General features: G+C 39.5%; 1 protein-coding gene across 2 annotated transcripts; it reads right to left on the bottom strand.

The window, feature by feature from the left end:
* Nucleotides 1-1,419: 1,419 nt before the first annotated feature.
* Nucleotides 1,420-20,553, bottom strand: Upf3b (UPF3B regulator of nonsense mediated mRNA decay). Of its 2 annotated transcripts, XM_055604996.1 has the most exons (11): nucleotides 20,237-20,553; nucleotides 19,328-19,434; nucleotides 19,066-19,172; nucleotides 14,807-14,905; nucleotides 12,134-12,244; nucleotides 10,401-10,444; nucleotides 9,842-10,024; nucleotides 9,413-9,451; nucleotides 7,378-7,538; nucleotides 6,000-6,291; nucleotides 1,420-2,401 (listed from the first exon to the last, which is right to left on the bottom strand). In XM_055604996.1, exons 1-11 carry the CDS (start codon nucleotides 20,396-20,398, stop codon nucleotides 2,252-2,254), a joined length of 1,455 nt encoding a protein of 484 aa, XP_055460971.1. In that variant the 5' UTR covers nucleotides 20,399-20,553; the 3' UTR covers nucleotides 1,420-2,251. The 2 variants fall into 2 exon arrangements, with proteins under 2 accessions (XP_055460971.1, XP_055460970.1); XM_055604995.1 differs by lacking the exon at nucleotides 9,413-9,451.
* Nucleotides 20,554-22,490: the final 1,937 nt, after the last annotated feature.

The raw sequence follows: 22,490 nt of genomic DNA, 5'->3' as shown, positions 1-22,490 counted from the left end.
CATCTCTGCCACCATACTTAGGGTCATTACTTCTTGAAACATTCTTTTAGATTAAGTAGCATCAGAAAATTTGTTTTTTCTCCTTCTCTACACCTACTCCTTGTAGATATAATTTTTTTTATTGGTATAAGAATGTTAGAATTCATTCAGGCTGAACTCTAGCTCTATTTCTGTCCCTACTTTATTCTCTTTGGCTAAGCGACAGAATCCATGCTTTAGTGACCATCTAAAATTACATAAGTTCCTAGATGTTTCTCAGGTTCAAATGTCTTCTGACCTATTTGTCCCAATCTCCACTTCCCACTTGCCATTCATTTTACACTATGACATGGCTTTCCTCTGCCCAGTGTACTACTACCTGAACACTGCCAAATCCTATAAAAATTTCATACTTCCTGTATTCCTTAGCCCCTCTCAGGCATGGGAAACGCTGAGCCACTTTTCCTAAAAATTTCCCTTATTTGGAAGTACTTTCTCAGTTTTAGATGACTCTCTTTCAATAGTTTCTAGTGGTTCTTCTACCTGTTTCTTGGATATAGCTTCTAAAAGCTGAGGAAGGTGGATATGACCAAAATACACTGACATTGCATAGGAGGGCTGGAGAGATGGTGCAGTGATTAACAGCACTTGCTGCTCCTGTAAAGAATCCATTTCAGTCCCCAGTGCCTACATGGCAGTTTATGACTGCCTGGAATTCCAGTTTCAGAAGATTGATTCCTTCTGCTGGCGTTCATGTGATATATACAAATACATGTAGACAGACACATTAAATATTTTTAAAAGATATATTGCATTATATGTATGGAATTACCAAAGAAAAAAATATATTCTAAGAAAGCTGAGGAAATATAAAGCCATAAGTTAACCTATTAGTAATGGCAACCAATAGATGCCAGATTAGGTGGAGCTGGCAGGAAGTCAAGCAGAAACTCAAGAATGTTGTACAAACATTATATTGTTTTGGGACAGAGTCTCACTCTGTAGCTTGGGCTAGCCTGGAGTTTACTGTTTAGTCCACGATGACCTCAAACTCATGTCAATATTCCTGCCTAGACCTAAGGCCTTCTAAGTGCTGGGACTGCAGGTGTGACCCACTGCACTGATTTTCATTTTGGTTCTTACAGGAAAAGAATGGTGAACCGTGATCCGACACTCTTCTTACTCAAAGCCTCTCCTTGTCTACTGCAGGCAAAAATTAATATCATTTATCCCCTTTCAAGACTCCCAAGAACTTAATTCAGTATCAAATGTTTAATTTCTTAAAACCAATAGCTATTTAATAAAGTTAATAAACTCAGTTGGCTTGGGGCTAAAGAGATTATAGCTCAGTGGTATATACATAGCATGCTTGAGGTCCTTGGTTCTGTCCCCGGTACCACAAATAAGTCAGTACATGAATAAATAAATGTAGCTTCATACTTGAGTGAAGTTAAAATTTATTGACCAGCAATACAAAACAAGCTATGACTGATTGAAAGCTGCCATTTAACAGGAACAGATATTGGTGTAGTTTCTTTCCTGGAGGAGGGTAATGCACTCAAATCATCAGATCTAAGATAAAAAAAAAGACTAGATTGTCAGTACCTAACCAAGGACTACATTTTATCTATTAATAGGAAGAAATGCTAAAGGCAAAACAAGATGTTTACAAATAGTTTCTGATGCTAAATTCACAGAAGTAAACAATCTATAATTACAAAAAATCCAGACACAGGATATAGCTGTAACATGATTATTTAAATCTTTTAAGTATTTTAAATCTTTTCCATCAGCCATAATTTGCTCTATCCTCCACTCTACTTGTGCTACAATTACATGCTTGTTGCTTCTATACTACAGAGTCCACAATAGTCAACACCAACAATGCAAAATAGTTAGATCTCAACAAGACTTCGGTGTGCTTTTGCTCAACTCTAACTAAGACGCTCCAAGACCAGATTAAGAACACCTGTTGATTTTAGACCCTGCTCTTTTTTACTTGTGGCATACAAAGTCAAGTCCTTGTTTGACATTTTTCGCTTGCAATGCTCTTGCTGCCATCTTTTTCTGGGACATTAAAATTGACTTGTGGCAACTGCAAAAGACAATGAAATTGTACTTCCAATTCTGAGCCTCCTCTGCAGTGCTCCCACCAGCACAGCGACCCCTTTCCTTGTTCTCTGTTCCTTTGCCCTGAAGGCACTTCTGGATAGCATAATACGTGCTCTTTGGCTGCCTGGACAGTCAGGACACCTATGGCCATTTGGACTTCTCACTCTTCTCCTCCTTCTTTTCTATGGCTAATACCACTTTCCTGCTTTCTGTCCACTGGTGAATCTCCAGACTTGATGCTGTCATCAGAAGGACAGAGACGATTTCGGCTTCGAGCTCCTGGTTGGTAAAGCTGCATTGCAGGACGATCCTGAAACAAAACAAAATATATATGTTACAACACCATTACTCTGCTTTAACGTGTGTGGGGGGGAATCGAGAGCCCTAAATTATGCATTCATATGTCCCCAAACCAAGTCACAACAGGCCGAAGACCTCAATGTGTGCTATATAGTAACTTTCCATTTCCTCTCTCTTATCTGAAAAGAAAACTTTGGGGATGGGGTGGGGGAAGCAGGAGGATTGAAACAAAAGCCTTCTGCATGGTAAGTGCTCCACTGAGTTGTATTTCCAGCCCCTTTTTTATATTCTGAGACAGGCTATCACTAAACTGCCCAAGCAGGCCTTGAACTTAATTAATATCTTCCCAATAGCTGGAATTGCAGGCCATTGCCACCAGCTACAGCTGCTGTCACTTTTTTATTTAGATAGGGTTTCTCAATGTAGCTGTGGATGTCCTAGGACTTTCTATGTAGACTAGGCTGGCCTCAAGGTCACAGAGATCCATCTGTCTCTGCCTCCTGAATGTTAGGATTTAAGGCGTTCAATACCATGCCCAACTGGTAGTCATTTAACAGTTACTTTACATGTCTAGGGTAATATTTTGAGAAACCTACTGCCCAATTTTAAAGTAATATTTTATTTTCTTTGAGAATTTCATACACAGATGTAACATATCTGCCTAATTTTTAAAATCATCTCAAGTTTACCTAATTCGCTCTAATTTTTTAAATTTAGAAACTACAACAATCACGGTCTTAAGCTCAGTAACAGACTGCTTGCCTAATGCATTCAAAGCCAGGGGTTAGATTTCTGACCTAGGGGAAAAATCACCGGAGAAACCATGACAATTACATGCCTGTCATTATCCACCAGTATATTGCCTTTTTTGGTGGGAAAGGGAGAACAGGGCCTATGGTAGCCCAGGCTGACCTTCACCTTGAAATCCTCCTACCTCAAATTTCTGAGTGCTGGGATTATACATATGAGTCACCACCTCCAATGTAATAAATTTGCTGTAAAAATCCAAAACTATACAAAAATGTTTAGGTTTGGTTGGAGACTTAGTGCAGTGGTAGAGTTCTTGCCTAACAGGATCTTGGGTTCAATCCTTAGCACAGCATGGAAAAAAAAAAAGATTGAAAACTTTAGCCAGTGAGATGGCATTGTGGGTGACGTTGATTCCTGGAACCACAAGGAGAAAGGAAAGAGCCAATTCCTGCAATCTGTTCTCTAACCCCCATTTGTACACACAATCACATACACACATACATTAATTAATTGAATTTTAAAATAAAAAGCATGGAAACTTCCCTGAAATTATGAGGTTAGATCCTACGTAAATTGCCACAAATTTCTGTTTAAATGAAGTCTCACTGTATTGTTCAGTCTGGTCTTAAACTCCTAGGCTGAGATGATCTGCTTGCCTTAGCCTCTCCAATAGTTGGGATTCTAAGTTTAGCAGGTGGGTGGCACTTTAGAATCAGATTGCTTGGTAAGCCAATATAATCACAGACTTGATTAACTCCAGTCCTGTGTTTGCTTTATGATCATATGACCCTGGAAAACTTGTAAGCCATTTTAGAATTTAGCAAGTGGTGGGCTGGGAATATGGCTCACTTGATACAGTACTTGCCTAGCATGTGTGAAATCAAAGACCCAGTGAAAATATATTCAAGTCTCTAGACCAGGACATACCAAGTATATTGTTTGGGCTTTTTTGTTTTCTTTTGTTTTTGAGGCAGGGTCTTACTATGTAGCCTCAGCTGACTTGGAGCTCACTGTTTAGACCAGGCTGACCTCAAATTTGTAAAGATCTGTCTGATTTATAGAGATACATCTGCTTCTGCCTCCTGAGTCCTGGGATTACAGATGTGCACCACCACACCCAACCTTTCTTAAAGATTTATTATTATTTTTAACTGTGTGTGTTTATGTATGTGTGCATGGGCAAGTGTACCTGTATATGTAAGCGTATGTATGTTTGTATGTATGTATGTATGCATGCATACATGCATGCATGCACAGTTGCCCACAGAGGCTGGAGTTATATATGTCTGTTAGTGCCTGACATAAGTACAAGGAATTGAACTCCAGTACTTTAGAAAAGCAATATTCACCCTTAACTGCTAAGCCATCTTTCCAGCCCCAAGTTGATTTTTGTTGTTTTTATTGATACAGGGTCGCTTGACATGGCATTGGCTGTCCTGGGACTCAACTACATAGACAAAGTTACCTTTAAATTCAGAGATACTCCTGCATCTGCCTCTCAAGTACTAGAATAAAAGGTGTGCACCACCATGACCAGCTTGTTTTGTGTCCCCCTATCCCATGATTGGCTGTCTTAGAACTCACTCTGTAAACTAGGCTGGCCTTGAACTCACGGAGTTGTGCCTGCCTCTGCTTCCCTGAGTGCTGGGATTACAGGCATATATCACCATGCCTAGCTCTAAGCAAACACTCCCAACTCCAAAGTCATTTTATGTAGCATCCATGCCTGTTTTCTTACAGAGTTTAGCTGTTGTGACGGAGACTGTAAAGTTCATACAGCCTAATATATTTACCAGCTGGTCTTTTCCAGAAAAAAATGTTTGCTAATTTCCAGCCTAGATTAAATTATTTTCATTTTGAAATTGTTTAGTTACAAATTTTTAATGCTGGGAATTGAACAGATGGTTTTATTCATGCTGCTGTCTATCATAGTACCAGCACTTAATTACCAACTGTAAAAGAAACATAGAATATATATGTTCAATAAGATCAAAAAGTTATAATATGCTAATCTACAATCTAAAAATATTCATAGGACAAAAAATTAAATGTCAGGACAACACAAGGGATTTCAATCATATACTATTTAACTGTTTTAACCACAATCTATGAACCTCATTCATAACCCTTATTTAAAAAGACATTAATGATGTAACTGGGAAACTCTAAATATGAATAAATAGGATATTAAGAAATTACCTTTGGAGTTGGGCATGGTGGTACATACCCTTAATCCCAGCAGCCGGGAAGCAGAGGCAGGCAGATTTCTGTGAGTTGGAGGCCAGCCTGGCATACAAAGTGAGTTCCAGGACAGCCAGAGCTACAAAGAGAAATCTTGTCTTAAAAAAATAAAGAAGAAGAAAGGAAAGAAAGAAAGAAATGACCACTGGGTTAATGAGACGGTAAGGGCACTTACTGACAAGCTTGACAACCTGAGTTCAATCCCTATGACCCACATGGTAGAAGGAGAGAATGACACTCTCAAATTGTCCTCTGACTGTCACTCATGTACTGGGACATATATATACTTGCGCACACACAAAGTAAATAAATGAATAAATACATTAGAAAAAAAATAATGAAAATTCCACAATAGGGACTGCGGATAAGGTTCATTGGCAGAAAGCGTGCAAGGATTCAGTACCTAGTGGGGGAACACATATTCCTTTCCATTTATACTTCTTACAGAAAAAAATTCCCTTAAAAGTAACCAAGTTTTGTTTTTTGTTTTTGTTTTTTGAGGTGAATCTCTGTGAGTTTGAGGCCAGTCTGGTCTACAAAGTGTGTCCAGGACAGCCAAGGCTACACAGAAAAACCCTGTCTTGAAAACAAAACAAAACAAAGAGCAGTGGCAGCACCTTGTTCCTTATGCGGTCTCTCTTAACCACTTCCTCCTTTTTTTCTGAGGTGCATATTGATTCTGTATTCTCACTCTTCTTCCCTTTATCTCGAAGTCCCTCTTTCTCTCTCTTCATTTCCTCTTCCTTTCGTTTAAAAGTTTTCTCCTTCTCATAGCGCTCTTTCTGCTGTTGCCTCCGACGTTCTTCTTCTTGCCGCTTCAGCCTCTCTCTTTCTCGGATCATGCGCTCCTGATCTCTTTCATAATCCCGGTCCCTCTCTCTGTAATCTCTGACACATTCGTCATCAGGCCTGCATGAAAAATAAGTGAGAGGACTGGAGATACAGCTCAGTTGACAGAATGCTTTGCCTAATGATGTATGAAGTTCCCAGGGCTCAAGTCCCAGCACTACAGCCTGGCCTGAAATACTGGAGACCCTGTCTGGGAAAAACAAACCAAGACAAAACAGAACAAAACAAAAGGCGAGACTGAACCTTCAAGCACCCTGCAACTGCAAATGCAGGAACACTGTGATTCTAAATTGGCCATCCCAATGAGGGTGCACTTTTATAGCTGAGGAAAAAGTGTCAGTGTTTTAGAAAATTAAAAAAAAACCAAAAACAAAAACAAACAAACAAACAAACAAACAAAAAAAACCCGAAGTCACGACCGGAGAGCTGGTTCCTCAGTTAAGAGCCTATTGTGTTTGCAGAAAACCCAAGTTTAGTTCCCAGCATCTACATCAGGTGGCTCACAACCACCTATAACTCCAGCTAAAAGGAGATCTGACACTTTTGGCTTGCTTGGGCATTTGCCCTCATGCACACTTAGGCACATACATACACAACTGAAAATTATATAATTTTTAAAGATTTATTTATTTGATGTATATGAGTGCTTTATCTGCATGTATGCCTGCATGTCAATAAAGGACATCAGATCCCAGTATAGATGGTTTCGAGCCACCATGCATGCAGGTGCTGGGAATTGAACTCAGAACCTCTGAAAGAGAAGACAATCCTCTTAACCAGTAAGCCATCTCTCCAGCCCCATATAAATAAATCATAAAAAAAGAAAACCAAACCAAACCAAAACAAACCAAAAACCTATAGGGGTTATTCACATAGCTGGAGACACTAGAATATTTGAAACCTTTCCTCCTCCTCCCTCCACCCCATATAAAGCAAATTTTTTTTTTTTTTTTTGCCAAGCTTTTGCTATGTAGTCTAGGCTGATCTTGAAACTAGCTATCCTCCTACCTCAGCATCCTAGGTATTATTACCAGTGTGTACACCATTCCAACCAGCAAATATTTTAAGTCCATGCAAGTCCAGGACATGGAGTGTACATGAGTGGCTCATGGCTAAGAGGGCTAAGAACTCTCACTGCTCACTGACCTCCTTTGCCTTTCAACCTTCAGTTCGACATCAGAACGTTTGAGTAGAATACAACTTTGCCCAGTGACTCGTTCTTCATTCAGATTCTCTTTGTCCGGTTTCTTGGCTTTGTCTCTTTTATCAAGTTCTTTTTCATCTCCTTTTTCTGGTTTCTTGAGAAGCTTTTAAATAGAAAATGTTTATTTTTTTTTTATTCTGGTGACTGGGGCACTGCCTTCTGATTCTATCAAACCTCCCACAATATACTAAATATTATAAATTTAGACTACAAAGGCCCTTTATGTTGGCCATTAGTCTCAAACTTCCAGTTAACAGCTAATGCACAAGACTGATTTTCTAAAAGGATGCTACTAAAGTGAAAGTATCATTCCTCCCACAGGAAATGGTTTCACCATCCTGTGGCAATGGGATCAAGACTCCTTTGGATTTAAATGGGTCAACCTCTTTTGAAGGGGTTTGGAGACAGGTTCTCACTATGTAGCCCAGGTTAGCCAGGAAATTATAATCTGCCTACATTTATCTTCCTAGTGCTAATTAAAAGTATGCAGCACCATATCTGGCTACAGGTGAAACTTTTAAGTGAGTCAATCTATTTTTTGTTTGTTTTTCTTATGTGTATATATTTGGAATGCCAAATACATTAATTACCAAAGGAGAGGTCCACTGGCTGGAATGATTCTACCATAAGTCTGAGAATAACATATATATGATGGTATAATCACATTAATATTAGAGATAATAGCAAGAATTACTGGACACTGGATTTGTAAAATCCAAAAACTTTATACAATAGAACACTGAAATTCCATCTATACTCAGTGCCACATGACACTCTTTCTGACATCATTGCTATAAAGAGGTACCATGGATACCTCTGCTAGGTGTTGGATAGGCAGAGATTCTTAAGCAAAACAAAGTATCAAAGTAAATGCTTCGTAAGAGGCTCATCTCACGGAGAAGGCATCATGCAAGTCACCAAGCAAAAGGTAAAGGAACCACAGACTTAAGCATGAGCTACTTCAGCACATACAGCAACTACAAATGGGAATCAAAAACTGACACAAAGAAGGTCCCAAAGTAAAATGAGGGCAGATGTGCAGGTTTCATTTGAAGTGTTCTTATTTTTCTAATGAACATCTATCTGTATTAGATGTCAAGATGTTCAGTACTCTAATAAGAACATTAGAGAAGCTCTCTAAAGCATGGCTGGCTCTACCTTCTATCTTGCTCATCATGAGGATTAGCAAGTCAAATCACTTGTGGCACAGTGACAGAGAGTCAGCTGGAAGGAACTGAGGGGGAAGCTTCCCCTGTATCAACAGAGACTGAGGAAACCCCAGGTCCCAAACTGCTGTTTTCAGAAAGTAGAAGGTGACCATGCAGTCACATCTGGGATATACTCAGACTTTCTGAAGGTCTAGCTGCAAGTACTTCTCTGAGATGTTCACTGGAGCAAGGGCTGCCCAGGTCATGCTCTTGGGAAGGTAGCAGCAAGGCTGAGATCTTTCTACAAGTTTTCCTCTTTCTATATACAATGTAGCAATAAGCATCTGCTACTCACAGATTCCTAGCTACAAGAAGGTAACTCTGGAATCACATGAGAGGGGAAAGCACTTAAGGCAGGGTATTTATAAATACTCTTGTCCCAAGGCAGCCAGTGAGGAGAGGCATGTTAAGAAGATGACAAAGTGCTATATATCCTGACTTTCCTCTGAACCTATATTACTGAGGCTTCTGGGTACCAGCAGCACATCAGGGTATCACCCCTCTATTTTATTCTATCCTATTTTAGAGATAGATTCTAGAACTGCAGGCCAGGATGGCTTCAAACTAAACCCTCCTGCCATGATGAGTCACCATGACTAGGTTTCCTTTGAAAAAGGGATGTCAAATAGCTCAGCTTTCACAAATACCCAAGTCAATCTGAAGGGGTTTCAACACATAACACTACCACCACCACCAAAAGTTCTTATTAGCTAAGACCTAAGTGTATGACATGATACTAGATGCTCTGTATCATGTACTTGATCCTTACATTTTTCTGATTCACAGCTTGTAACAGAAACCTGTGTACCTGAAGACAGTGGAAAACAAACAGATGAGGCAATTTCATGTATCATTTATGAAAGAAAAGCTGAATCAAACCCCAAATTCATGCAAGCCAGACCTAAGTCCTCATTTACCAGGAACTGAGAGACTAATAACCCACATAGCAAACATCAGTGACTTAAACAAAACAGGTCTGCAATGAAGGACAATAGCATTGGGTAATCTATAGAATCCTTCTAAGTCATCTTAAGCTTAAAACTTAATAGTATTAGTATGATAGGAAATCTTTTTATTTCTATAACCCCTCCCCCAAAAGTGCAAAAACACAACAAAACTTGCAACAACACAAAGCTCATGGATAAATAGATACATGCAGTTTTCAGGGACATGCAGTCAGTCTCCATTATTTTCATACCTTAATCTTTGGTTCATCCTTTACTTTGTCCCTTTCTGGAATTCTCTCTATCTTCTTTAGCTTTTCTATATCTTTCCTTTTACGTTTCTCCTCTTCTTTCCACTTTCTTCTCTCTTCTTCTCTTTGTCTTTTCCTTTCTATTTCTCGCCTCCTCCTTTCTTCTCTCTTTTCTTCTCTCATCCTCTAGAAATACCAACACAACCCTTCTAATTACAAAGGTCCCCAAACCCCAACTAATCCCATAGGCATTTTGGGTACCTGCTAACCTGATTTCTTTCCTACTTCCTGCAATGTCCTTACTACCCATTCCCTTGAGACTCAAGACTAGAACCTACTTGCACCCTTTTTCTTTGTCCATCCTCTGATGCTTTCAGGGAATCACAAATTTCTCTGGGACATCAAAGCTCTCTCCACATCTGCAGGGTAAACCCCTAGTCCCACAACTACCATGGATAAGATGACAAAAGAAGCTACACCTTTAGGAGCTATTTTTCCTGTAGGACCCCAAGGCTGTCAAATGTTTATTCACTGTGAACTACCAAAATGAACAAACACTCACCTGCTTATTCTTCAGGAAGCTCAAAAGTGGGGTTGTCCTTTTAGCTATAAAGCATAAGGAGATTATTAATAATGCTTATCAACCCTGGAAAGGATTCTGCTTTTAGTCATCCCCTGACACCCCTAAGAAAGGGGAAATAATACCCTTACAAGATCTACAACTGTATTAATCCAAACAAGTTGTATAGTATTCTATTTCAAAGTTCAGGCTTAAAATTATTTAAATATGGGTAAAACTAGGTGCATTGGCACATGCTTGTGGAGACCAGATCAGGAGTTAAGGCCATCCTTGGCTATATATTTTTTTCTCAAGAAAAAAGAAAGAAAGAAACTCTCATTGAAATGCTGAAAGTTTTTGTGAGTAATTTCTAGTTGGTAACACATAAGTAACTACACTCTTATCATACAGGAACATAAAAGTTTGTTCAACTGGACAGAAAATGAGGGGACAGGTTTGTTTAGCTACAAACATCCAATCATTCTGATACCAATAGGAATGAGCTTATTCTGCATATTAATAGAAATCAGGTTTTAGAAATTTATTTAATGGGGCTGGAGACGGCTCAGTGGTTAAGAGCAAATACTGCTATTGCAGAGGACCTGAGTTCAATTCTCAGTACCCACAACAGGTAGCTCAGAGCTACCTATAACTTGAGCTCTAGGTAACCTGAAGCCCCTGGCCTCCTCAGGCATCTTCAATCATTTGCATATACCCTCCTCCCTTACATATAAACATCATTAAAACAGTAAAAATGGGTTGGACATGGTAGAACACTATGGAGGCCGAGGTAGGCAGATTTTTGTGAGTTCAAGGCCAACCTGGTCTACATAGTTTCAGGGCAGCCAGGCTACACAGAGAAACCCTGTCTCAAAACAAACAAGCAAACAAAATAAAAATGAATTTTTAAAAAGAAATTTCAGTTCAGTTTTCAACATGCTGAACAATAATATTAGTCTTGAGGGTATCTTTGTGAACACGTCTTTTTTAAAACATTGCTTTTGTTTGTTTAGGGTCGAATATGACTCAAGCTAGTCTGGAACTCACTATATAACCAAAGATGGTCTTAACTGTTGATATTAGTGCCTCTATTCCCCCAGTGCTGTAAATATAAGAGTATGCCCCCATTACTGTTTTTTGGTTTGCCTTGGTTTGGTTTTTTACTCACTAAATTGCCCAACTGGCCATGAGCAAACTGTAGCCCAGGTAGGGCTTAACTTGCTGAACTCCTGCCTCAGACTCTTGAGTAGCTAGGATTATGGAACAAACTTATGGGATAAATTCCTAGGAGTAGAAATCCTGGGTCAATACTATGCCAGTAGTTAGAATTGGTTGCTTGGAACATCTAAGCTGAAATTTCCCAGACTTTCAATTTTATAGTAATGAACTTCAGTTTGTTTGTTTTAGATTACCAGGTCAAATTTTAGGAATAAGACCTTACTGCTAAGGAGACACCAACTGTTCTTCATTGGCTAAGCATTTTGAAATAAGCTTTAAACTTTGGCATACTTATATCACAGCTGTGTAACACTAAGAAAGCCACTAGAATCTTGTCTCATGGGTTCAGTATCCCATTACCTCCTGTGAACCAGTTATTTATTGTGTGCATTCAGAAGAAGCAGTCTCAGTGAGAGGAATACCTTCAAGATCAGACAACTGCCAAGTCAGGTAGGAGGAGACAGACTTAGGTAGTCTGATGAAAAAGACATTGGCTAAAAATCTTTTTTTCTACTTACCTACTAATTCTCGATTTTTGGCTTCTATTTCCTCCAGCAATGTCTCTGGAGTAGATGTCATTTTCTCATTGTCTGTGGCATAACTTTCCAAAAATTTTTTGTATTCTGGGTCTAAACAATCATTTAAGAAACCAGAAAACAGAAACTTAAAACAACAAAAAAGGAATTCTTACCTAGGATAGATATTTACCTTAGAAGATATTTTTTCCTATATGGAAGACTTTAAAAATAAAAATTAAAACAACAACAGCAACAAAAGAACACTCACACAAGATAGATTACTAGTGCTTAACTTGCTACTTACTCTTTGGAACCCAAATTAATGATACCCACCAAGGGAGTCTGGTATAACAGAAGAGTCAGGAAAAATGAGAGACCATACATTAGAGTTCCTACGAATCCAGAGCCACACTTATACGAGAAATGGGAATTACAGATTATTAATTAGCAGCATGTAAGCAATTTGTACATGGGCACAGCCCACTTTAGGAAAATTCAACATAGGAAAGTGAGGTGTTCCAAAAAGTTAAATTCCAAATTCCAAAAATCCAAGTCCTAGACCTGGCTTTGGAGAGCATGGTGATTCTTGCAGTTCTTTCCTAGATACCTCTGTCTTAAGAAAGGGAAATAAATATATCCGAGTCATTATATTGTTTGGTTTTCCACATTTAAAGTCTGCAATGTCATCAGAAAAGAGCTGTGTTACTGAATCGTCACTGTTTTATAAGGTACCTGTTATAGTAACAAAGGAGAGAAATTCAACAAGTTATTTCTAAAAGATCAATCTGACATAAAAATATTGGAGGTGCTGGTGGTTGGATAGGTGACTGAGTGGTTAAGAACACTGGCTGCTCTTTCAGAGAACCCAAGTTCAATTCCCAGAACTCAATGGTGGCTCACAATACTTTGTTACTCCAATTCTAAGGGATGTAGCACCCTCTTCTATGCATGTGGTACATAGATAAATACGCAGGCAAAACACTCACACACATAAAAAATAAAATACTGGGGCTAAATCCTTATCTAATACAGTAAGTCATACATTAGTTATCCAACGTTACCAAAATCTTACCATCTGCAGTTGGTTTTGCCTTACATGGAATGATTTCAGTTTTCCATTTCTATATTTCTGTTTAGCTTAAGAACTACATGTAGGGGGCAGGAACCAGGACATAGCAGTGTTTCCACCCGGCTGCTGATTCTTAGGCTCCGGAGGCCTCTGGGCCAACTTACCCTCAACTTACGGATAAAGTAGAGTTGTTGCTGCCAGAGAAACTAAAGCCACTATACAACCACCTGGCAGGCCCCAGAACAGTTTTTTTTTTTTTTTTTGGGGGGGGGCTTCAGTATGAAATGAGGATTGGTGTGTGCTGGATTAGCTGACATTGCCAGACCTGCAGAGAAACTCAGCACAGCTCCATCTATTCTGCTGATGGCTACAGGGTTTCTTTGGTCAAGGTACTCACTTGTAATTATACCAAAAATTGGAGTTTGTTCATTGTTAATTTTTTTGTGGGGTTAGCAGAAGCCTCTCAGCTGTATCATGTGTGGAGATATAAGCAAGAACTCAAAGCTAAAGGACTCAGGTAAGAGAATTCCTGATCACCTGAACAATCCAGATGTGGACAGAAACATTGGAACCTAATTTATTTGATTATTATTGATAAGGTGATGCTAACTATTCTGATAACATTTGAAAAGAATGGAAAAGAAATATAACTGTAATTAATAGCTGGCATTTGACTCCACAGAAAAATAAGCAGATTTTTATTAAAAAAAAAAAAGGACTACATGTATTGTTACCTACATAGTCTAAGCCTAGGAGACAAGAATGGCCTTTTCAGTTGATTTACATGAAGTACTTGGAGATAAGGGTTTTAGTCTTGGGGGTAGGGTGTGTTTCAAGATGGCTCAGAGGGTAACGACATTTGCTGCCAAACCTGAAGACCTGAATTCAATTCCCAGGAACCAAAAGATATAAGGGAAGAACCAACTCCTACAAGCTGTCCTCTGAACTCTACACCTATGCATTCCCTCCCATCCTCACTATATACATTATTTTTAAAATAAGTTTTTGGGGGCTAGAGAGTTAAGAACACTGACTGCTCTTGGACCTGGGTTTAATTCATATAGTGGCTCATAATCGCTTATAATTCCAGTTCCAGTGGACACAATGTCCTCTTCTGGCCTCTCCTTTTAACAGGCACAGAAGTGGTACAGACTACATACAGGCAAAATACCCATATACATAAAATAAAAGTAAATAAATCTCAAAAAGTTTCATAAAGTTTTCTACTGCAGGTCAAACCTTGCTTTAGAAAGATAACTAAAACTAAAAGTTAAACCACAGCAACATTAGGAAGCTGCAAGGAGCAGTCATTATTGCTTAGAAATGGATTCTTCTTATGGTTGTCTAATCAGCAGGCTCAGTGGTCAAGACTAGATTGCCCAGTGGTGGAGGAATGAAATGCCAGTAGCCTGAGAACAGAAACAGTGTGGAAAACCCTCACTCACTCTAGCAATTCAGCAAAGCTTCCATAGACAAAAGATTTCTCATGAACTTTATTCATGTTTTCTAGCTTAACATACTATAGTTTAACTCACAAAAGCATTATGCAAAAGAACTTTTTAAAAAGCTAACAATAGTAGTATATAAACAGCTCTATACTGTACCATCATCGATAGTCCCAACTTTTGTATCTCTTTTCTTAATCTTCTTTTTTGAAGCTTTTTGAAATGGTGCAAATTCTACTATAGCACGATATTCCTGACCTGTTTGAGGAAACAAAAGAAAGAAAGAAATGCTACCCTTGCTTTAATAAAGACGTCAAGAGTGGGTACAAGCAAATCAACCTGTTTTCTAGACCTACTTAGATGGCAGTCAGTTGAATTAGTCTCCCGAAGGGCATCACCCTCACTAGATTAGCAGAACTATAGAATTAACACTGATAACATATGACAGCAAGCTGGAGGTGATGGTATGTACCTACAGTAATGACTACTGGGAAGAATGAGGCATGAAGATTGCTTGAACCCAAGAATTTCAGGCCAGGCTGGGCAATACACAAAGATCCTATCTCAGTCGACAATAGCAACAAAAAATTAAACGATATGACAAAGAAGTAAAATGTTCCCTGAAATTCAACTTCTAAAATGTGGTGTTTGATATGTGAAAAGAAATGTATAATTTTTATTAATTTATGTATTAGAGTATGGCATAGTGGCTTGTTTTTTATAACCATAGTACTGTGAAGGCTAAAGAAGGAGGGTCATGTGTCAAGGCCAGCCTAGGCTTCCTAGCAAGCTCCTGTCTCAAAAATTCCAAGTAAACCAACAACTATTAGGAATCTCTTAAATAAACAAACTTTAAGAAAAACTTTTTTTGGAAGTAGGACACCTCATGTGGCCATAGCCAGCCAGCCAGCCTCAAACTCGCTATGCAGGTAAACTGCCTTAACCCCCTGATCCTCCTGTCCCTAACTCCCAAAGTCTAGGATTACAGGCATGCAATGTCCAATTAGAAGTAAATCTAGAGACAGAAGCTCTATGTGGAGGCACAGGCCAGTAATCTTAGTACTTAAGAGGAAGACATTAGTTTGAGGCCAGCACTGGATAGGTTAAGATCCTTCTGGGAATGGGAGGGGATACTAATGGTTTAGAGCTAATTGTAGGAGTGACAACTAATGAGTATGTTGTTTCTCCTTGGGATGATGGTCACAGTCTAAAATTAGATTGTGGTGATGCTTACACAACTCTGTGAATATATGAAAAACCACTGAACTGTATGCTTTAAAAGGGTAGATTTTGCTGGGCAGTGCTGGTGCACATCTTTAATCCCAGCACTTGGGACGCAGGGGCAGGCCAATCTGTGATTTCAGGGCCAGCTTGGTCTACAAAGCAAGTTCCAGAACAGCCAGGAATACATAGAGAAATCCTGTTGCAAAAAAGGTAGGTTTATGGTATGTAAATTACATCTCCATAAAGCTACTATTTTCAATAAGGTACCAGTATGAGTTTGACAGGTATAATTAACTTGAGGTTATCAGATTGTACAACAGACTTGTATAAATGTCAATTTTACCTCAATAAAACAGAAACAAAGCCTGTTAAAACCAAGTATGGTGGCACATACCTAGAATCCCATCACTAAGAAAACAGAGACAGGAAGATTTCTACAAGTTCAAGCCAGCCTGGCCTACACAGAGAGACTGTTTAAAAAAGTAAAAAACAAAGTAAAACAAAACCCCAAAGACTACAGAGGGTATGCATTATATGATTCTGTTGATATGAAATGCCCAGAGAAGGAAAATCCATAGAGACAAAGTAGAATAGTGACTGCTAGGGTTGAAGGAGAGAGTCGGAGATGACTACTGATAGATACAGGTTTTTTTCTGGGATAATGAAAACACTCCAGAATTAGCAGTGATGGTTGCAGAACTCTGTGAATATACTAACCCCACTGAACTTGCACTTAAAATATTGTGAATTTTACGATGTGTGAATTATATTTCAATCAAATAAGAAAACTGACTGCTAAAAAAAAATATCAGACCACTCCCATCAAACAATGTCATACAAGGTACAAAATACTGTCTTCTCTTCAGTGGTATATGGATATAAACTAGATAAAATAAGATTTGGAGTTGGGTTGGGTAGCACATACTTGTAATCCTAGAATGCAGGAGGATGAGGAATTCAAAACTGGCCTAGGCTACATGGGACCCTGTCTCAAACAAACAAAAACAAATCATGAAAGAAACATTGTTATGAAAATCCTAGTGAATGCAAAATCAGATTAGGTGAGTAATTACTATATATTTGAGGAGTAGAGTAGATAAAACCAGGTTGAAGAACTGTGAATTTCCAGAAGAAACAAACAAAAATAAAACCAGAAATGAGGTAATGGAGCGCTTTGGAATTTTTGTTTTATAACTATCAATTTAAGTCATTTTTCAAAAGGGCCAATTTCAAGCTTGGTACAATGTAGCTCATGTGTAAGGACATGACCTAGTATGTGAGAGACCCCAGGTCTATTACAGACAAGACACACACACACAAAATTCTATGGCAATTAGGCTGAAGTATATACAAATAGAAAACCCTGTTAAGAGACAGTGGAGGACACAAGGTAAAGTGTAGATAAATCTCAGTGATGGCTACATTTTAGTGGCTGGAGTGATGGTTCAGTGATTAAGAGTATTTCTTGCTCTTAGATCTGGGTTCAATTCCCAGCACCCACATGGCAGCTCACAACCATCTCCAGTTCCAAGGGATCTGATGCCCTTCTATGGTCTCTGGGCACCAGGCATGAATATGGTACACAGACATACAGGCATCGCTCATACACATATTTTTTTTAAAAACAAACAATAAATGTAACTCCAGAAAATCCACACTGGGGTGGTAAAAGGGCTCAATGGATAAGGGCACTTGCCACCAAGGGTGATGACCTGAGTTCAATTCCTATGTCCCTCATGGTGGAAGGAGAGAACATGTATGACACAGCGTGCAGACACACAAAATAAACAAATTCAGGTAATACAATTGATTATTAAGAAAATAATAATGCTGGGCACCATGGCACACACCTGTAATCCCAGGACTTGGGAAGGTAGATGCAGGCAGATCTCTGTGAGTTTGAGGCCAGCCTGGTCTACAAAGCATGTCTAGAATAGCCAAGGCAATATAGAGAAACCCTGTCTCAAAAAAACTAAAAAAGAAAATGAGAGATAAAGAAATGAAAATATTATACAACTTGGACCCCTGAGCTAAGTGATAAATCATTGCTATCTACTAGAATAAAAATGCTAGTCAGGAAAAATAGCTAGTTTGGGAAAACTGATAAAAGACATGGGTGAGAATGTAGCAGAGAGTGAGAGGCCCTTATTTTTTTCCTAAAGTGCATAAAGTAGGACAAACACAATTGTCAAGCCTTCACCTTTTATTGACATATACCATAACAAGGATTTAATATTTACAAACTTAAAGTAACTGAGGAAACAGAACTAGAAAAGAAACCCCACATCACTTGTCTATGATTATAAAACCAAATGAAAGATGGCAAATGGCAACTTGGATACATTCTGGCTAAATATTGAAAACACCAGAAAGCAAATAAAAAGTGAGATGAGAGTTAAGTCAGAAATTTGTCATTGTTATAAATTGTGTATCTTGGATTCCAAGAGTTTGTATATGGGGACTGGAGAGATGGCTCAGAGGTTAAGAACACTGGCTGTTCCTCCAAATTCCTGAGTTGAATTCCCAGCAACCACATGGTGGCTCACAACCATCTATAGTGATATCTGGTGCAAAAACACACATGCAGGCAGAATGCTGTATAAATAAATCTTTTTTAAAAAGTTTGTGTTTGTGTGCTTTGCTGGTGCTGGTTTTGATGGGACTGAACCTAAGGCCTCACACCCAGTTGATCATTACATTATATCTCTAGCCCAGGAGATCAAATTTTATACTTTAGTTGTATACAACTTTGTGAGAAAAAGAAACAGTATTCTAATGAGGGCTATTGACATAAATAGTATCTTTAAGCAGAAAGTCAGCATTTAAAACAATTTTAAAGTGTCACATAGGGAGAAAGAGTGGCAATTTTATTCACTGGATCAAACCAAAGAAATAATAAAATACTAAATATCTCAGGGTTATAAAAATCCTCTAAATGTTGCACATTGTATCTCAAAAGAGTTTAGGAAAATTACCTATATAGACGTTATTTTGTATACTGCTCTCCCCCACACCTCTCTCCCTTTCCTTCCTTCTCCAAGTTCATTGTATGTAGCCCAGACTGGCCGCAAACTTGCAGTCATCCTCCTGCCTCTGCCACAAGCGCTCTAATTACAGGCATGGATCACAACTGGCTGCACACATTCTCTTAAACGTAAAAATGGCAAACACCCCTAAATCTTATAAAGACTCACCTTTATTGTCAAGGAATATATAGCCATCAAATCGGTCCCTGAATAAAAGAATATCTTCTTGGTTTTTAAAGTTGATGTATGCTCTGGCATACATATGAGGATACAGACTGTAGAGGGAAAAGCAATTATGTGAATATTGTTGCGAGTGTCTTGCTGAATTGCAAACATGTATATATTAAAGAAACTAAGTAGCTCAAAAAACAAAAAAGGAGGATAAAAGAACAGAAGACTTTTCCACCCCGGTTTTTAATTTTTATTTTACCTAGTATCATTAGAAAAAAACTCAAAATAATCATGTTCAGGCATAGGTTGAAGATGGTCCTGAAGCTGCTCCTTGGTCAAAGTTGGAGGTAATCTTCGAATTACCACCTTAGAAAATGAATGAGGAAAGTGAATTCAGTACACATCAACTTTCTGGCATACCCAAATCATGGCTCCCGATGATATGCTTTAAAATAGAAGCACTGATAAAAACATTGAAAATAATCAGCAGCCCAATGATCAGAATTAGCCAAAGGTAGGGAGTATACGGGTATATACAAACTCTGACGGAAGGACGATCTCAAGTTCTGCTCTTAAATGGCAACCCTACAGTTTAAAACCCATTTTCGAACGAATCTGCTGGCAAACAGGTCCCGGTCTTTTTGTCGATGTCACGAAACCTTGTCTCTCACATGTCTAACATTCGCTAAATGAACCCCCTTTCCCCATTCTGCTTAACACAAGCAAAACCTTTACCCATTGCCCTCCATCTGTCTGCCCCTCCAGGTCAATCAATTCCCTTATCGTGCTCCCCCAACTCGCCTCCATTATCACTTACACCACAATTACTTCCACCCCACACCCCTGGTGTTGAAAACACTATGTAGCAATTCAAGCCCATTAAAGTTTCCCTATCTTTACTACCTCTCCCTCGACCACCCACTGTCACAGCTCTGACCTAAACCCTTCTCATTTGGGAACCCTCCTTTTCCCTCACCCCCTACTTTGGGGGTTTGATCGGAACCTGCTAATCCCATTTCGAGCAGTGCATGAGACAGAGCGAAGCGATTTTCATTTGGTTAGAAACAGAAGAGAAACCCGAGAGAGGAAGAGAGCAGCCCCATTCTCAGCCATCCTCCCAATCGGTGTCCTCGTCCCGCCCTCTCCTGGGCCAGCCACTGATAGGCACCTTGCTCAATGCGTCTTTCTTGTCCCTGTTGTGCTCCTGCTTATCTTCCCCTTTGGCGCCTTCCGCAGTAGCCCCAGCACTGCTGCCTGTGGCACCCTGAGGCATTAACAGGGTCACTCGCTTCTCCTTAGGCCTATGATCCTTCTCTTCCTTCATGGCCATGGTTACGGTCCTTAGTGCCGTGGCTCAGCGGCTATGCCGTTACGCCCGGTACCTACGACTGGAGGGTAGAACCCACACGAGCTCCGCCCCTAACAAAAGCCCCTAGTGATAAGCAGAGCCCCACGTGCCATTGGGCTCTCTGAGATCTCGCGAGAATTCTAGGCACCGAGCTTCGCTCAGGGTTAAGGTTTTAACACCTGGGTCTTTACTTCCCGCCTGCCTAATCCCCGCGCTGCCCAATCCCCTAGCGGCCCAGATACCCTCGGGGCCCGCCCCTCTGTGCGTCATTAGCAACTTCGCCATCTTGTCTAGAAATGACTCTTTCCCGGACTACAACTCCCAGCATGCAAAGTAGCTACCCGCCTAAGATTAGAAATGTGAGAATCATACAGATGTCTCATAAAGATTTTAAGTATATGTGGTCGTTTAATCTTAAAAGTTTAGTGTTTTTTTTCTTTTGTCACTTCTTTTTTATTTTTATTTTTTAATTTTTATTATTAGTTACATTTTATTAACTCTGTATCCCAGCTGTATCCCACTCCCTCATTCCCTCCCAAACCCACCCTTCCTCCCTCATCTCCTCCCTGCCCCTTTCCAAGTTCAAGTTTAGTGGTTTTATTTTTTTTTTCAAACCACAAGTTTTTGAGCCACGTGTAGCTCGTACTTGCAATCTCAGTACTGGGGAGCCTGAGGGAGGAGGATCTCAACAAAATTCAAAGTCTGGTCTAAATAGCAAGTTCCAGGCAAATTAGTGCTAGATAGTGGAGTCCTGTGTCAACCAAACAGTCAACAGATAAATAGCTAAGTAAAAGCTTTGAAAACTGAAGTATGCTTTCAGAGGCGTTAGGATTTACTCAAGAAACACACAGATACTAATTTCAAAGAGTTATAACCAAAATGGATGGCTTTTTATTTTTTCACCACCTTTCTTTCTTTTTCTAATTATAGAATTTTCTTATGGCATTAGTATCCAATAGGGAGAGGAAAGGAAAAGACCCAACTTAATTTTTGTTCACTTTACTCTCTTGACTTTCAAAAGGTAAAGACTGACAGTAAATTACCCCTTATGCAATCCACACATACCCATTAACAGGTGAATGGACAAGCAAGACGTGATACATCCACAGAATGAAGTACTGTGTCTTATTAGTGAACAGTGATCCATGCTCATTAGCCAGGGGTGGTGTCGTGGTCTTGTATTTCGAAGCTGAATCAGGAGGGTCAGAAATTCTAGACCAGAATGATCTACTCAAAAAGATGTTTTCTTTGGAGGGAAGGAGGGAGGAAGGGAAGAGAGGAAAAAAAGGAATAAAGCTTTGTGTGTGTTATGCCCAAGTCTCACGGACCCCAAAGACCACCCAGGAGCCGATGCCAATGCAAATGTAGCAGTCTTTTTATTTTATTACAAACTCGAGCTTTAGCCCACAGCCTCACAGATGCAGTGGTTGAGTATAGAGCCTCGGGCTCAGGGGGATGAGGGTTTTCATTTAGGGTTACAGCAAGGTTGGGGAATTCCAGCTAGGCAGTGTTATGATTGATTGACATGTAGCAAATATCGGCTGTCTGGAGGAAATTGTTTGCCCGGAGGGCCAAGCCACACCGTAATTGTTTTACTCATCCTATTTTAAAAACACCTGGGTAAATTCCAGTTATTCACTGATTAGCCATTGGTAGGGGTGAAGGTTAAATATTACTGGGTTTTCTTCAGGCTATTCCTAGGGTAGGGGACTCCATTGTCTTCTTCTTGGAATTGGTGACCTATGGTCTAGTACCTGGGGGAGTCAGTCCTGGTTCTCTCATACGTAGGCCTGCTTGAGATGGAGGGGAGTCTCTGATGCAGTTTATTGGTGCCCAAAGAAGACAAGGCACTGACTAACCCCCGTCAGAACAGCTGGTTCCTGATCCTTGCAGGCAGTTCTCAGTGCCACTCTTGAAAATAACCATGCTGTGTTACAATTGAAGAAAGAATGGGGTTTGGAGAGCACACTTCCATCACCTGTATTCTTCACTAACCTGAGAACATAAAGCCTTAGAATGTTGCTGCTACAAAAGGTGACCTTTATCTGAAGTTGGCCAGATCCTGAAATTTTGG

The sequence above is a fragment of the Psammomys obesus genome, unplaced genomic scaffold, assembly GCF_907164565.1.
Source record: "Psammomys obesus unplaced genomic scaffold, mPsaObe1.curated_primary_1811, whole genome shotgun sequence".
Taxonomy (NCBI): domain Eukaryota; kingdom Metazoa; phylum Chordata; class Mammalia; order Rodentia; family Muridae; genus Psammomys; species Psammomys obesus.
Note: the sequence above shows the minus strand (reverse complement) of the source record. Positions and strands in the feature narration are given on the sequence as shown.